General features: G+C 45.9%; 1 protein-coding gene across 15 annotated transcripts in view; it reads left to right on the top strand.

Moving 5' to 3' along the window:
* Window positions 1-17,510, top strand: part of shank3a (SH3 and multiple ankyrin repeat domains 3a) — a 1,286,992-nt gene that overhangs the window by 433,268 nt on the left and 836,214 nt on the right. For all 15 annotated transcript variants that reach the window (XR_010977672.1, XR_010977671.1, XR_010977670.1 and 12 more), the window contains 2 exons: window positions 7,038-7,205; window positions 8,731-8,847. Coding sequence is in view for 12 of the 15 variants with exons in the window: in XM_068059355.1 (XP_067915456.1) it covers window positions 7,038-7,205; window positions 8,731-8,847 (285 nt within the window). In the remaining 3 variants the exon portion in view is untranslated. The remainder of the gene's footprint in view (window positions 1-7,037; window positions 7,206-8,730; window positions 8,848-17,510) is intronic.

Here is a 17,510-nt window from a genome sequence, read left to right on the forward strand (position 1 = left end):
GAAATGGCCTAGCAAGCCACTCAGTTGTGTCAAACCACTACAGTAAAGCCGAATAAGAATAAAACTGGACAGACTGCCCAGCATTGACCTAGGCACTGGAAACGACAAAGGTACACCCTGCCCAGTTGGCCTTGCAAAGTTCTCCTCACCAACATCTGGGGATTAGTGCCCACAGAAATGTCAAGCAACATAGTCATACTCATTGAATAATACCTTACAGCCAATGTTCCAGACTCCTGAATCACAAACCCTGGGTATGTCCAGAGGTGGCGACACCGTGGTATACAGTGAGATACAGAGGGAATGATCCTGGGAGTCCTCAACATTGACTCTGGGTCCCATGTGATCTCATGGCATCAGGTCTAACATGGGCAAGGAAATCTCCTGCTAATTACCCTCTACTGTCCTCCCTCAGCTGATGAATCAGTACTCCTAAATGCTGAGCACCACTTGGAAGAAGCACTGAGAGTAGCAAGGGTACAGAATGTGTTCTGGTAGGGGACATCAATGCCCATTACCAAGAGTCTCTCAGTATCACCACCACTGATCAAGCTGGCTGAGTCTTGAAGGATATATTTGCCAGACTGGGTCTGCAGCAGGTGGTGAACAAAACCTACTTGACCTCGTCCTCAACCTTCTACCTGTTGCAGATGCATCTGTCTATGACAGTATTGGTAGGAGTGACCACCACACAGTCCTTGTGGAGACAAAGTGCCATCTTCACACTGAAGACACCTGCCATCGTGTTGTGGGGCACTACCACTGTGCTAAATGGCATAGATTCAGAACAGAACTAGCAGCTTGAAACTGAGCCTCCATGGCCATCAGCAGCAACCGGATTGTATTCAACCACAATCTGTAACCTCACGGCCCAGCATATCCCTCATTCTACCGTTATCATCAAGCCAGTAGATCAACCCTGGTTCAATGAGAAGTGCAGGAGAGCATGCCAGGAGCAGCACCAGGCACCCCTAAAAATGAGGTGCCAACCTGGTGAAACTACAACTCAAGAATACATGCATGCTAAACAGTGGAGGCAGCATGCGACAGAGAGAGCTAAGTGATACCGCAACCAACGGATCAGATCTAAGCTTTGCAGTCCTGCCACAAGCAGTTGTGAATAGTGGTGGACAATTAAACAACTGAGGTTCCATGAACATCACCCTCAGTAATGGGGGACCCAGCACATCAGTGCTAAAGATAGGGCTGAAGTATTTGCACCAATCTTCAGCCAGAAGTGCCGAGTGGAGGATGATCCATCTCAGCCTCCTCCTGAGGTCCCCAGCATCACAGAGGCTAGTTGTGAGCCAATTCAATTCACTACATGTGATATCAAGAAATGGCTGATGGCACTGGATACTGCAAAAGCTATTGGCCCTGGCAACATCATAGCTGTAGTACTGCCACACCCTTAGCCAAGCTGTTCCAGTACAGCTACAACACTGGCATCTATCCGTCAATGTGGAAAATTGGCCAGGTATGTCCTGTCCACAAAAAGTAGGACAAATCCAATCCAAACCCATCAGTCTGCTCTCCATCATCAGTAAAGTGATGGAATATGTTGTTGCAGTGCTATCAAGCAGCATGTACTCATCAGCAATATAAATATATAAATACTGTGGCTACAAAAACAGGTCAGAGGCTGGGAATTCTGTGGCAAGTAACTCACCTCCTGACTCTCCAATGCCTGCTCACCATCTGCAAGGCCCAAGTCAGGAGTGTGATAGAATACTCTCCCCTTGCTTGGATGAGTGCAGCTCTAACAACACTCAAGAAGCTCAGCACCATCCAGAACAAAGCAGCCCACTTCATTGGAACCCCATCTACAACCTTAAACACTCACGTCCACCACACTGGCACACAGTGGCAGCAATGTGTACTGTATACAAGATGTACTACAGCAACTCACCAAGCCTCCTTCAACAGCACCCTTCCAAGCCCACAATTTCTACCATCTAGAGGAACAAGGGCAGCAGACACATGGGAACACCACCATCAGCAAGTTCCCCTCCAAGTCACACATCATCCTGACTTGGAACTGTGTTGCCGTTCCTTCATTGTTGCTGGATCAGAAACCTGGAACTCCCTTCCTAACTGCATTGTGGGTGTACCCACACCATACGGACCACAACGCTTCAAGAAGGCAGCTCATCAATACTGTCACAAGGACAATTAAGGATGGGCAACAAATGCTGGCTTTGCCAGTGCTGCTCACATCCCATGAAAGAATTTTTAAAAATTAGGCCTTATTAACCCCTCCCAAGTCTGTTCTGCCATTGAATAAGATCATGGTTAATTTGTGGCCTAACTCCACATACCTGCTTTGCCCCATATCCCTTAATACCTTTGGTTAACAAAAATATCAGATATAAAATTGGCCTAGTATCAACTGCCATTTGCAGAAGGGAGTTCCAAACTTCTGCTATCCTTTGTGTATGGAAGTGTTTCCTTACTTCTAAAAGGCCTTGCTCTATTTTTTAGGCTATGTTCCATAGTCCTGAACTCCCCAGTCAGAAGTAGTTTCCCTCTATCTACCCTATCAGTTCTCCTTAATATCTTGACAACTTCAATAAAGTCATCCCTTATCTTTTTAAATTCCAGGAAATGCAACCCAAATTTATGTAATCTCTCCTCGTAATGTATCCCTTGGAGGCAAGGTATCATTCTGGTAAATCTACACTGCACTCCCTCCCAAGACCACTATATCCTTCCTAAGGTGTAGTGCCCAGAACTGAACACAATACTCCAGGTGTGGTCTAACCATAGTTTTGTACACCTGTAGCACAACTTCTACCCCCTTATATTCTTGTTGTCTAGATATAAAGGCCAACATTCCATTAATCGTTTTGATTATTTTCTGTACCTGTCCATGACAATTTTACTGATCTGTGTATATGGACTCCTGAGGCTCTTTGGACCTCCACTGCCTCTAGCTTTTCTCAATTTAGAAAGTACTCTGATCTATACTTTATTGCCTAACTGTCTATACTGAAATCCATTTGCCACAGCGTTGTCCATTAACTTAATCTGTTAATATCTCTTCATAATTTTATTGCCCCGTCTACACTGCTTAAAATACTGCCTGTTGTGTGATCGGCAGATTTGGATGTGTGTCGCTGTTTCCCATCATCTAAGTCATTAATAAATATAGTGAATAGTTGAGACACTCACTGAAGGACGCCAGGGATCTGTATTGGGGCCTCAACTATTCACTATTTATCCCAGAGCCTGGCATCCAGGCCTCAAAATCTATGTAGACGTGTGATTAAAAAGAAGACAGTTACCTGTCGGCCTTTCTTCATCATACTGCCCTCAACTGCTTCAATCCTGGGAGGATGTCCAGATGCAATTTTATGTTACCCATGGCAGAAGGAAGCCTTGTTCCAACCCATGGGGAGTCCTGAAACAAGATAAAGAATGTAGAGACCCCAATTAATGGGACAGAGTAAAGGGAACTCTGTATCTAACCCATGCTATACCTGATCTGGGGGGTTTTGATGGAACAGTGTAGAGGGAGCTTTACTCTGTATCCATCCAATGCTTTAGTAGGCTCTGGGGGGTTTAGATGGAACAGTGTAGAGGGAGCTTTACTCTGTATCCATCCTATGCTTTAGTAGGTTTACTAAAGGGAGAATTTATTAAATTGAATGCACATCACTGGGGGCTTAATGGACTGGAATGGGATCAGAGTGGAATTGGGACATTGTTCTATAAATGTCTTTTGAATTGTATTCCATTTGCAGTACAGTGATGAGTTCACTGAAGTGCAGTGACATGGTTGAGTAACTCCACTCATCATGGGAAGATAGCCAGTGGGGGGAAGGGTATGGAGGGTAAACCATGAGCAGGCACATGGCTAAATTTGTTCCAACAGAATTGACCCAATGAACAGACAATCACAGAACTAAGAGATTAATATTGCCACATCTTTACAAGCTGTTGGAAAAATTTGCTTGGATGTAATGTGTTTTAGCTAAAACTAAGCAACAGAGAAAATTTAATATGCACATCATCAGGCTAGACTTTACCGATGCAGAAGTAGAGGATGCTACTGCATGAGGGGAGGAATAAATCAGTCAGTGATCCTGCTCCTGATCACTGCCCAGTGACTTCAGGCTTAGAGAGAGGGGAAATCAGCCAGAGTTTCTGCTCCTGATCACTGTCCAATGATGTCACGGTTAGAGAGAGGGAAAATCAGCTGTAATTCCTGCTCCTGGTCACTGTGGTGTGACATCAGGGTTAGCGAGAGGGAAAATCAGCCACAGTTGCTGCTCCTGTTCACTGCCCAGTGGCTCCTGCAGAAAGGTTTGTGATTATCACATGAGTACAGGATCGGGGCCTGCTGTGATGCTGTTCAGAAGCAAATACCCTATCAACTCATATTGTCTAGGCTTACACTTAAGTATGGCTGCTTAGGGAAGGGATGAAAGTGTGGCTTAGAATTGTAAAAGCATATGCAACGGAAGTCAGCACATTCAAGATCCAAGGGGAGAAAATTGGGAAAAAGGAACTGGATTGATGCACCGCACTGCCCATGGAGAGCTGAACTGGTCAAGTGGTGACTCAGAGATACTAAGGTGTGTCTAACACTGCATTGTGGCTTCATTTTTATTGATGTTATGTGTATGTTGTGTGAACTTGGCTCAGTGGTGCACCCTCACCTCTGAGTCAGAAGGTAATGGGTTCAATCCCTACCCAGGACCTGCGTCCATAATCTAAACTGACACTTCAGTGCAGTACTGAGGAAGTGCTGCACTGCTGGAGCTGCTGTCTTTCATGTGAGATGATAAACTGCGGTCCCATCAGCCCTCTCGGACTCAAGTAGAAGATCCCTATTTGAAGAAATGCAGGGGTGTTCTCTGTTGTTTCCTAGTCAATGTTTATCACTCGACCAACTCCAAAAACAGATTATCTTGTCATTATCTCATTGTGTAAACACAGGAACAACTGTAGGCCGTTCAGCCCCTTGAGCCTGTTCCACCATTGTATTAGATCATGATCTGATCTGTTATCTCATCTCCATTCATCTGCTTCTGCTTCATATCACTTAATTTACAGGGGCACAGTCTCAGGATAAGGGGCCGATCATTTAGGACTGAGATGAGCAGAAATTACTTCACTCAAAAGGTTGTGAATCATTGGAATTCTCTACCCCAGAGGGTTTTGGATGCTTCATTGTTGAATACATTTAAGGCTGGGATAGACAGATTTTTGGTCTCTCGGAATCAAGGGATAGGGCGAGCGGGAAGGGAAGTGGAATTGAAGTCTAAGATCAGCGATGATCATATTGAATGGCGGAGCTAGCTCGATGGGCCATTCGGTCTACTCCTGCTCCTATTCCTTGTGTTCTTGTATTATTGCATTATAAAAAAATCTATTGATCTCAATCTTGAAACTTTCAATTGACCCAGCATCCACAGTCTTTTGGGGAAAAGAGTTCCAGATCTAGTCTGCCTTTTCAGTAGAAAAATTATTCCTGATTTCACTCCTTGTTGCACTCCAGAAAGCCATTTTTAAAAAATTCATTCATGGGATGTTGCCGTCGCTGGCTAGGCCAGCGTTTATTACCCATCCCTAATTGTCCTTGAGAAGGTGGTGGTGAGCTGTCTTCTTGAACCGCTACAGTCCATGTGAGGTAGGTATACACACAGTGCTGTTAGGAAGGGAGTTCCAGGATTTTGACCCAGCGCCAGTGAAGGAATGGCACTATAGTTCCAAGTCCGGATGGTGTGTGACTTGGAGGGGAACTTGCAGGTGGTGATGTTCCCATGCATTTGCTGCCCTTGTCCTTCTAGTTGGTAGAGGTCGCGGGTTTGGAAGGTGCTGTCTCAGGAGCCTTGGTGTGTTGCTACAGTGCATCTTGTGGATGGTAGTTGGTGAAGGATTGAACTTGAGCCAATCTTTATCCACTTTTATAAGCATTCATTTACAGAGTTGCAAGTATGCACATCCAAACTCAACAACCATAGTTTCAGTCTGTGTCCATTTATAGGGGCACAACTGAATCCCCAGTTGGTGCCCACCAAATTAAACACAATGAATGGCCTACCTCTAATTTTAGGATTGTGCCCCAAATTCCTCTGTAGGGATTCCCCTGCAGAGAAAACAGTTTCTGTGGACCTAGCCTATAAAATCCCTGAGATGTTGCTTTGTGCAATTCGGCTGTCATGTTTCCTACATTATAACTTTAACCACTCTGTGTGACTTGTATACCCTCCCGTAACCACGCTCTGCAACTACACCCTATATTAATCACCCTGACTGTTCATCTTACAGTAACCATAGTGTGTGACTACATCTTAAAGTAACCACTCTGTGTAACTGTACATCTCACAGTAACCATGCTGTGCAACTGTGTCCTATAATAATCACTCTGTGCAACTTGTAAACCCTATAATAATCACTCTGACTCTACCTCCTACGGCATGTCAGCTGTGGTTCAGTTGGTAGAACTCTTGCCTCTGAGTCACAAGGTTCTGGGTTCAAGTCCTAGGCTTCAGCATAAAAATCAAGGCTGATAGTCTTTTGGCTGAGATGTTAAACTTGCTTGGGTGGATGTAAAAAATCCTATGGTACGATTTTGAAGAAGAGCAAGGGAATTATCCCTGGTGTCCTGGCCAATATTTATCCCTCAGTCAACACCACAAAAACAGATCATATAACATTGCTGTTTTTGTGAGTTTGCTGTGCGCATACTGGCTGCCGCATTTCCTGCATTACATCAATAAAATACTTCATTGGCTGTAAAGTGCTTTGAGACATCTGGTGGTCATGAAAAGTGCTATATAAATGCAAGTCTTTCTTTCTTTTAAACAATCTGTGTGACTACATTCTATAATAACCACTGTGTGTGACTGTACATCCTACAGTAACCATTCTGTGTTGCTGTACGTGCTGTATGACTGCAAATCATACAGTAACCATGCCTTGTAGCTTGATCCTACGGTAACCGAGCTGTGACTGTCCATTCGACAGTAAATGTGCTGTGTGACTATACATCCTATAGTAAGCATCTTGTGCTTGTCTCTTTTGCACAGACCCTGTTGGATTTGGGCGCTTCTCCAGATTATAAGGACAGTCGGGGTTTAACGCCTTTGTACCACAGTTCGATGGTGGGAGGAGACCCTTATTGCTGTGAACTGATTCTGCATGACCATGCTAATGTGGGTTGCATGGACGAGAATGGCTGGCAGGAAATCCATCAGGTAAAACTATCCATTGGCTGGCAGGAGACAGAATGTACTGGCCATTTCACTTCAAATGGGGTGCCATTGCACACATGGATGGTCAGGTAATAGCTCGGAAAGACAGCAACACAGCCTGCCTATCCCCCCGTGATTGCTCACAGCAGGAGTCTTCAGACTCTGCTGGAGTGGGGATGGGAGGTTAAAGACAGGACATCAGGCTCTTTGAAAGTATGAGTTTACCTCCTTCTCCATCAGGCAGAGAGCTCCAGAGGGACCTGACCATACTTGTGTTTGCAGGTTCAGGTCATTACCAAAGTCCTAATGTACCTCCAACATACCAGTGTCCCTGGAGGACTTTTCACCCAAAAGCAGGGGGAGGTCTGGGTAGTCTCTGCCTTTGAGACCTTTTGACTTCTGTCCACACAGCAGCCAGAAATCTTTCAGGCCTGAATGACCCACCTGTCAGATGATGCAAGGAGGTTACTAGTAGTTCCTTCGTATGCCTTCCAATCTGAGGTCCTGAGATAAACCTTCAAAGCTCAAATTCAAAAAGATGAGGCAGAGGTGTGTTGGCAGCACTCCAGCCTCCTTAGCATTGCACTTGAATGCCTGTGTCCGTTCCAAGCTAAAGCTCAAAGGGAGTGGAGACTTGATATGCTTTTCCTTCTGCTTTGTCCCAAAGAAATTTTCTGGGGTGTAAAGCAGGGGGAAATTGGCCCAATATCTCCATTGATACCAAATCTCAGTGACATCTCACAAACAGCTTCTTTTGTTTTCTGGATTATAAGAAAAAGCATAAAATATTGATTTTGTTTCAACCTTTAGCCTTTTCACCACCATTAATGTCCTTTAGGGAAGGAAACCTGCCATCCCATTCACCCATCACCCCTGTGCTTGCTGACCTATATTGGTTCCTGGTCCACAAATACTTTGATTTTAAAATTTTCATCCTCATGTTATAATCCCCCCATAGTCTCACTGCTCCCTACCTCTGTAACCTCTCCCAGTCCAACAATCCTTTGAAAACCCTGCATTCCTCCAACTTTCGCTTCTTGAGCATCTGCCACTCCCTTCACCCTCCTATTGGCAGTTATTCCTTCAGCTGCCTAGGTGCTAAACTCTGGGATTCCTTCCCTAAACCTCTCTGCCTCTCCACCTCTCTCTCCTCTTTTAAGACATTCCTTAAAACCTACCTCTTTGACCAAGCTTTTAGTCATCTGTCCTAATATCTCTATCTTTGGCTCAGTGTCAATTTTTGCCTGATTATGCTCCTATGAAGCACTTGTTTTACAATGTTAAAGGTGCTATATAAATGCAAGTTGTTGTTCTTCTTACTTATATGTGATTCCAGTTCCACATCAACGTGATTGACTCTTAACTGTACTCTGAAGTGACCTATCAAGCCACTCAGTTGTAAGAGGAAGTCTAGGGATGGGCAGTAAAAGCCAGTTTTGCCAGTGACACCAGGAGCCCGAATGAATGATCAAAAAAAGAAATCGGTAATGCAATGCCGCAGCTAAAACTGTCTCTTGTTCTGACTCAGGCCTGTCGGTATGGACACGTGCAACATCTGGAACACCTGTTGTTTTATGGAGCAGACATGAGCACTCAGAATGCCTCAGGGAACACCGCTCTGCACATCTGTGCACTCTACAATCAGGTCAGTGGGGTAGGGAGGAGGAAGGGGAGGGGAAGGCAGGCAGGAGGAGGTGAATGGAGGCATATGGGAGAGGTGAGTGGAGGCATAAAGAGGAGGTGAGTGGAGGAATGCAGTGGGTAAGAAGGATCTGAGTGGAGGCAGGAAGAGTGAGGGGAGTAGGGGGAGAATGGTGCCAGGAAGGGTGAGAGAGGGAAGGGGTGGGGGTGAATGAAGGTGAGGGGTGTGGGGGAGAGTAGATCTGGGCAGGTGAAGCGGGTAGGCAGAGCATGAAGGCTGGATGACTGAGGGGGGTTGGTGAAAGTGGAGGTGGGGCGAGGAGGTCAGTGGAGCCAGGAAGTGTGAGGGGATGGTGGGAGAGTGGAGGCAGGAAGTGTGACCCAGGATCCCTATAAGATGTTATATGGTAGGCAACAGCTTGTGACCTGTATTGACTGCTGCAGGGCCAGGAGCATGTAGTTGTATTGTTCGCTGCCCACTGCACTTTGTTCAAATTTCCAACTCAGAAGGGATTTTGTTACCCCTCGGTGTCCCTGAGTTTGTAGGTGTAATCTCCAGCTGAAACATGAGCCAGCAGGTCTGGGCTTTGATCTCTGATGTGGTTAGGGCGGGGTAGGGGAATAATCAGCCAGGATTCCCGCTCCTGATCATCATTTCGATTGCCTACTGAAAAGTGAAAATGTGGATGTCAGATTGGAATAGGAGTGCACTGGGATGCAATATCTCATGTTCGATTGGCCTTACTGTCACTCAGGCCCACGATTCTCTTCTCAGCGGTGTGTTCCACCAGGGTGGAACTCCTTACAGGCAGGAAGGTAGCGGAGGCCTGGTAGTCACACCCTGAATACCGGAAACTATGTCCCACTAGATGCCTCAGCAGATGCTGCGGTTTTCAGCAGGCAAGTGCTGCGGAGCAGAATAAAGGCATAGGAGGTCATAATAAGGCCCTCACCATCCATGAAATGTACTGCCACTTCCTGGGGACCTACTGGTACTTTTTTCACAGTTTCTTGGGAAGTGTGGTAACCGAAGCAGATGGGAGGGAAGTCTGCTGAGGATCCAGGCCCTGCCCCTCCCCCTCCCCCATATCCCTGCTGCCATTTACATATGGCAATCCAGTGGGGGGAGGGTGGGCAGGGGATGGAAGTGTGGGCTGAATAGTGAGGTGAGGGTAGGTCCTGCCATCCAAATTTATTGTTGATAATCACTGCAGTGATTCAGCAATCAGCATAGAAAGTCACAGCATGAAACAAGACGAAAGTGCACCAAAGGAGCAGCTTTATCTAAAATGGGGCTCAAGACTGCCTGTCAGGCGCTATCGGAGAGCGGACTGCCAGTGTGAGCAGCTTATCATCTGGAATTCCACAACCAATTTCAGGCAGTCTTGAGCCCCAGTTTAGATAAAGCTGCTCCTTTGGTGCACTTTGAAATGGGCTCTGTTGTCTTGTTCATGCTGTGACTTTCTATGCTGATTGCTGAATCACTGCAGTGATTATCAACAAATACAAGACAGCCTCTGGAGAAATGAAATTGTCCTTGACTTGCAACTGATACAGAATCGCAAAGCACAATAGTCTTAACAGAGAACAGTCAAATTCTAACAGGACAGGAAGACCTTTGTTGAAATGATGTTTTTTTAAAACCTCTTACTCTCACTCCAACTGTTCCTGTCTCTGTTTTATCAATTCTCTTTTGGTCAGTGCTCCTTTATATTCTCCACTCTTGTTCCTCCTGACTTCCAAATCCACCACCCTTCCCACTCTTCCTCCTCCTTGCATCCTGTCAGTGTTAATATCAAGACTCATTGCACCAGCTCCTTGTCTAACACATTCTTTCTCAGGACCTCCCAGCACTTGTGGAACTGTTCTCCTCCCTCAGTCTTCCCTTCAAACTGCAATCTAGTCTTTTAAAACTCAACCTTTGTTTCACTTAAAGAATTATGGTGTCACCTAATTGTGATATTTTAATTCACGTGCAGGATTTGCACAGTGCAATCAACTGATCGTTCAGAGACTTGAATTGAATGGCTGATGAGCCTCAGAGTATGTTATTATGTACCTGAGAACTCTGGAAAATTTATTTGAGCTACTGGTTGTATCCTATACCCCCATGGCTTCCTTCTTATCTTTGTAATAACGTTACAGTAAAGCTTTGTGGCTTTAACTTGCAAAAGAATTCATCACAGCAATAATTTAGAGAGAGAGAGCATCTTGAACATAGTTATTTATTACCAGTCTCTAGTTGTTCTCATACAACTGAATAGCTTGCCAGGCTACTTCAGAGGGCAATTAAGAGTAATGGCATTGCTGTGGGATTGGAGTCAAAGATAGGCCCAGACCAGAATGTGATGGATGTTGTCTATATGTTGTCGAGAGATTTTAAGAAAGTGTTTGATAAAGTACCACATAAAAGGCTGGTTAACAAAATTGAGGCTCATAGAATAGGAGCGTAATATTGGTAAAATATTGGCTTAAGGACAGAAAACAACGAGTCATCTTAGTTACTTTTCAGACTGGAGGATGGTAGACAGTGGTGTTCCCAAGAATCACTGCTTTTTTGCTAAATATAAATGACTTGAATTTCAAAATTTGCCTATGATACCAAACTTGGAGGATTGGCAAACAGTGAGGATAATACAAACCACCTGCAACAGGACATAGATAGGCTAGCAGAATGGGCAGACGTGTGGCAGATGGAATTTAATACAGCCAAGTATGAGGTGATACATTTTGGAAGAAGGGATAGGTTGAGGCAATATAGGCTTAATGGTGCAGTTCTAAAGAGTGTGCAGGAACAGAAGGACCTGAGGTACATGTGCATCTATCTTTGAAGGTGATAGGACATATTGAGAGAGTGGTTAGCAAAGCATATGGGACCTTAGCCTTCATAAATAGAGGCATAGAGTACAAAATCAGTGACATTTTGCTGAACCTTCATAAAGTTCTGGTTAGGCTCCAACTAGAGCATTGCGTCCAGTTCTGGTCACCACACTTTAGGAAGGATGAGAGGTCCTTGAGAGGGTGCAGAGGAGATTTATCAGAATGATTTCAGGGATGGGGGATTTTAGTTACAAGGTTAGGATGGAAAAGCTGGGGTTGTTCTTCTTGGAGCAAAGGAGAGTGAGGGGAAATTTGATAGAGTTGTCCAAGATTATGACAGGCTTAGATAAGTTAGATAAGGAAAATTGTTCCCATTAACTGATGGTACAAGGACAAGGGGACACAGATTGAAAGTTTTGGGCAAGAATTGCAGGGGGAATGTGAGGAAGAATGTTTTAACGCAGCAAGTTTATTCCTGTCTGGCACAAAAGTAAAACGGGCAAGGTAGCCAAACCATGACTTCCAAGGGAAATTAGAATAACATTAGATCCAAGGAAGAGGCATACAAATTTGCCAGAAAAAACAACAGACCTGAGGATTGGGAGCAGTTTAGAATTCAGCAAATGAGGACCAAGGGATTGATTAAGAAGGGGAAAATAGAGTACGGGTGTAAGCTTGCGGGGAACATAAAAAATGACTATAAGTTTCTATAGGGATGTGAAGAGGAAAAGATTGGTGAAGACAAATGTAGGTCCCTTACAGTCAGAAACAGGGGAATTTATTATGGGGAACAAACAAATGGCTAACTAACTAAATGCACACTTTGGTTCTGTCTTCACAAAGGAGGACACAAATATCAAACCAGAAATGTTGGGGAACACAGGGTTTAGTGAGAGGGAGGAACTGAAGGAAATCAGTATTAGTAGAGAAATGGTGATGGGGAAATTGATGGGATTGAAGGCCAATAAATCCCCAGGGCTTGATAATCTACATCCCAGAGTACTTAGGGAGTGGCCCTAGAAATAGCGGATGCATTGGTGGTCATCTTGCAAGATTCTATAGACTCTGGAACAGTTCCTACAGATTTGAGGGTAGCTAATGTAACCCCACTATTTAAAAAGGGAGGTAGAGAGAAAACAGGGAATTATAGACCGGTCAGGCTGATGTCGGTAGTGGGGAAAAATTCTAGAGTCCATTATCAAAGATTTTACAGTAGAGCACTTGGAGAACAGTGGTAGAATCGGACAGAGTCAGCATGGATTTACGAAAGGCAAATCATGCTTGACAAATCTACTAGATTTCTTCGAGGATGTAACTAGTAGAGCTGATGAGGGACAGCCAGTGGATGTGGTTTATTTGGACTTTCAGAAGGCTTTTGACAAAATCCCAAGTAAGAGATTAGCATGTAAAATTAAAGCACATGGGATTGGGGGTAGTGTATTGCGATGGATAGAAAATTGGTTGGCAGATAGGAAACAAAGAGTAGGAATAAACGGGTCTTTTTCCGAATGGCAGGCAGTGACTAGTGGGATACCGCAGGGATCGTTGCTAGGACCCCAGCTATTCACAATATATATTAATGATTTAGATGAGGGAACTAAATGTAATATCTCCAAATTTGCAGATGACACAAAACTGGTGGGATGGTGAGTTGTGAGGAGGATGCAGAGAGGCTTCAGGGTGATTTGGACAAGTTGAGTAAGCGGGCAAATGCATGGCAGATGCAGTATAATGTGGATAAATGTGAGGTTATCCACTTTGGTAGCAAAAACAGGAAGGCAGATTATTATCTGAACGGCTATAAACTGAGAGAGGGGAATATGCAACGAGACCTGGGTGTTCTCGTACACAAGTTGCTGAAGGTAAGCATGCAGGTGCAACAGGCAGTAAAAAAAGGCAAATGGTATGTTGGCCTTCATAGCAAGAGGATTCGAGTACAGGAGCAGGGATGTCTTGCTGCAATTATACAGGGCCTTGGTGAGGCCACACCTGGAATATTGTGTGCAGTTTTGGTCTCCTTATCTGAGGAAGGATGTTCTTGCTATAGAGGGAGTGCAGCGAAGGTTTACCAGACTGATTCCTAGGATGGCGGGACTGATGTACAAGGGGAGATTGAGTCGGTTCGGATTATATTTGCTGGAGGTCAGAAGAGTGAGGGGGGATCTCATGGAAACCTATAAAATTCTAACAGGACTTGACAGGGTAGATGCAGGAAGGATGTTCCCGATGGTGGGGGAGTCTAGAACTAGGGGTCATAGTCTCAGGATACGGGGTAAACCTTTCAGGACTGAGATGAGGAGAAATTTCTTCACCCAGAGAGTGGTGAGCTTGTGGAATTCGCTACCACAGAAAGCAGTTGAGGCCAAAACATTGTATGTTTTCAAGAAGGAGTTGGTTATAGCTCTTGGGGCGAAAGGGATCAAAGGATATGGGAGGAAAGCGGGAACAGGTTACTGAGTTGGATGATCAGACATGATCATAATGATTGGGGGAGCAGTCTCGATGGGCTGAATGGCCTCCTTCTGCTCCTATTTTCTATGTTTCTATGTAAGTGGTAATGACCTGGAACTTGCTGCACACGAGTGTGTGAATGCAGAGACAATCAATAAGTTCAAAGGAAATTGGATCGGTACTTGAAGGAAATAAATCTGCAGGGCTATGGGGATCGGGTGGGGTACTGGGACTGACGAGATTGCTCCGTGGAGAGTCGGCATGGACTCGATTAGCCAAATAGCCTCCAGCTATGCCGAAAATGACTCTATAACGAGATAAAGACAACAAAAAGAACAACCTAGCCATGAAATTTAGCTTTGTAGCATCACTACTGCCATGCTGCAGAATCTGGGAGCTCCAAAAATGTCCGATGGGCCGCTTCAGGCCACTTCCGCCATGGCCTGTGCAGCGTGCCATGATTGTAAGCATGGGTGTGCAGTGCGTGTGCCAGAAGCTTGCAGAGTGGGCAGATTATGACGACAAACAGCATCTAATGCTGATTTGACGCACAAACTGCCATTTTGTAACTTGCAGGTCCTTTAGTGCCCTCTCTTAACACTGCCAAATGTGCAACTCACCAAGGCTCCTTCGACAGCACCTTCCAAATCAGCAACCTTTGCTAGCTAGAAGGACAAGGGCAGCAGACGTATGGGAACACCACCATCTGCAAGTTCCCCTCCAAGCTACACACCATCCTGACTTGGAACTATATCTCCTCGAACAGCTGTTGTAGCCTTAGTGCACCTCCCCTTTATAAGATGTAGGCTGCCTTTAAGAAGTGCAGGCTAGCTGTATGTCGTGCTCGCCATGCACACTTCTAGGCCCCTTCCTGAACATGCAACCAATTGTTTCATGCTGCACGCTACATTTATGTTGATAAGCAGGCAGTACAAAGTTTTTGTGCAACCTGCCTCTACTTGATCAGGCACGGTGTAATCAACATTGCAATCCCCGGGCAGGATCTTTTTCAGGTCCAGCCAGGGGAGGAAACAGAGACGGGCGGTGGATGAAAATACTGGCTGTGGCCGGCATGCTGGTTTCCTGGCATTGGCGAGTTTCATCAGGGTGGAGGGAGGGCAACCCCAAGAAGCCGCCCGATCCATTGATAACTGTGATTAAGCTCATTAAAGAGCTCCATAAGTGCACAATTGTTCAGATTTTGGTGGGGGCGCACGAGATGCACCAGGTGCATGATGGTGGATACACTGTGGGGAGCCAGTCATGGCCAGCTCAGTGTTTTAGGTGAACCCCAGGAAAGGGAGAGTGGCACAGAAGGGGACTTGGCCATTGGCACACAGGTGCCATTGGGTCAACGCAGGTTGCGGGTCAGTAAGTACTTGGGCAACGCAGAGGGTCATCACCCTGCTGGCATCACGGGGCCATTAGAGAAGGGGAAAAGGCTTCCAAACAGAATTGGGAGGCCACCTGCGCACAAGGAAGGCAGCAGCTGGCATTTGGAGCATGATTCTCAGATTTTGAGTCCAGTAGCGATGAAGAGCAACATCTCCGCAGGAAGGACAGAGGAGAGGGATGAGGAGCAGGAAGGCAATGAAGGCCATATATTCAGCATAGGAAGCTGACGGAGCTACCTTGAGATGACTGAGAACCCGTGCCGGAGAAAACTTGACTTTCCAGGCAGTTATTCAAGAAGATTTGTGCCCTTATTGCGGAAGACCTTACACCTTGCCACACTGCTAGGAGCCGTTAAAGTCACTGCGGCCTTGAACGTTTTTGCTTCTGTCTCCTTCCAAGGATCAGCTGGCTACCTTGGTGGCGTCTTGCAAAAGGCCACGCACCACTGCATCTTGCAGGTCACTGATGCCCTTTTCGCAAAAGCTGGGTAGTGTATACAATTCCAGAAAGATGATGCCATGCAGAGAGCAGTGGGTTTTGCCTTCATCGCTCTATTCCCCCAGGTGCAGGGCAACATCAGTTGCATCCACGTGGCCATCAAGGCACCAATTAAGCACCCAGTGAGATTCATCGTTCAACTGGTCTGTGACCACAAGAACTTCCTGCGTATAAGCGCTCGCCACATCCACTGGCAGTCCAGGCTGCCGCAGCTCTTCATTCAACTCTCCAGATTCCATGGATGGATTTTAGGGGATGAGGGATATCTCTTAAAGAGATGGCTGCTCGCCCCTCTACGAGAACCCAAGACTAAACACAGCCATCTGCTTACTAGGACAACCATTGAGCATGTCATCGGGCTTCCAAAGATGTGGTTCCGGTGCTTTGACTGGTTGGGTGACACCCTGCAATAGACTCCTGCAAGGGTCTCACACATGGTGGTGGTCTGCTGTGCTGTCCATAAAATAGCCCTCCAGAGAGGTGTGGACTTTGAAGAGGATGAAGTGATGGATGGATGCAGCTCATTGGAGGAAGAGGAGGGGCAGGAGGTGGGAGGAAGAGAAGAAAGATGCGGAACAAATAGGTGCCCGCTGCACAGGGAGGTGGCCGGGCCCGGCACGGGGCTTGAGGGTCACGTCACGGTGCAATTACGGGGAGGTGGTGGCATAGTGGTATTGTCACTGGACTGGTAACCCAGCGGCCCAGGGTATTGATCTGAGGACATGGGTTCAAAATCCCACCACAGTAAATTGTGGAATTCGAATTCAATTAATAATTCTGGAATTAAAAATGCTAGTCTAATTATGGCCATGAAACTATTATCAATTGTCGTAAAAATCCATCTGGTTCACTAATGTCCATTAGGGAAGGAAAATCTGCTGCCCTTACCTGGCCTACATGAGATTCCAGACCCACAGCAATGTGGCTGACTCTTAAATGCCCTCTGAAATGGCCTAGCAAGCCATTCAGTTGTATTAAACTGCTACAAGGTCAATAAGGAATGAAACCGGACAGACCACCCGGCATTGACCAAGGCACTGGAAATGACAACGGCAAACCCAGCCCTGTCGACCCTGCAAGGTCCTCCTTACTAACATCTGGGGGCTTGTGCCAAAATTGCGAGAGCTATCCCACAGACTAGTCAAGCAGCAGCCTGACATGGACATACTCACAGAATCATACCTTACAGACAATGTCCCAGACACCACCATTACCATCCCAGGTATATCCTGTCCCAGTGGCAGGACAGACCCAGCAGGGGTGGCGGCACAGTGGTATACAGTCAGGAGGGAGTTGCCCTAGGATTCCTCAACATCGACTCTAGACCCCATGAAGTCTCATGGCATCAGGTCAAACATGGCCAAGGAAACCTCCTGCTGATTACCACCTACTGCCCTCGTTCAACTGACGAATCAGTGCTCCTCCATGTTGAACACCACCACTTGGAGGAAGCACTGAGGGTGGCATGAGTACAGAATGTGCTCTGGGTGGGGGAATTCAATG

This window comes from Heterodontus francisci, chromosome 27 (assembly GCF_036365525.1).
Source record: "Heterodontus francisci isolate sHetFra1 chromosome 27, sHetFra1.hap1, whole genome shotgun sequence".
Taxonomy (NCBI): Eukaryota; Metazoa; Chordata; class Chondrichthyes; order Heterodontiformes; family Heterodontidae; genus Heterodontus; species Heterodontus francisci.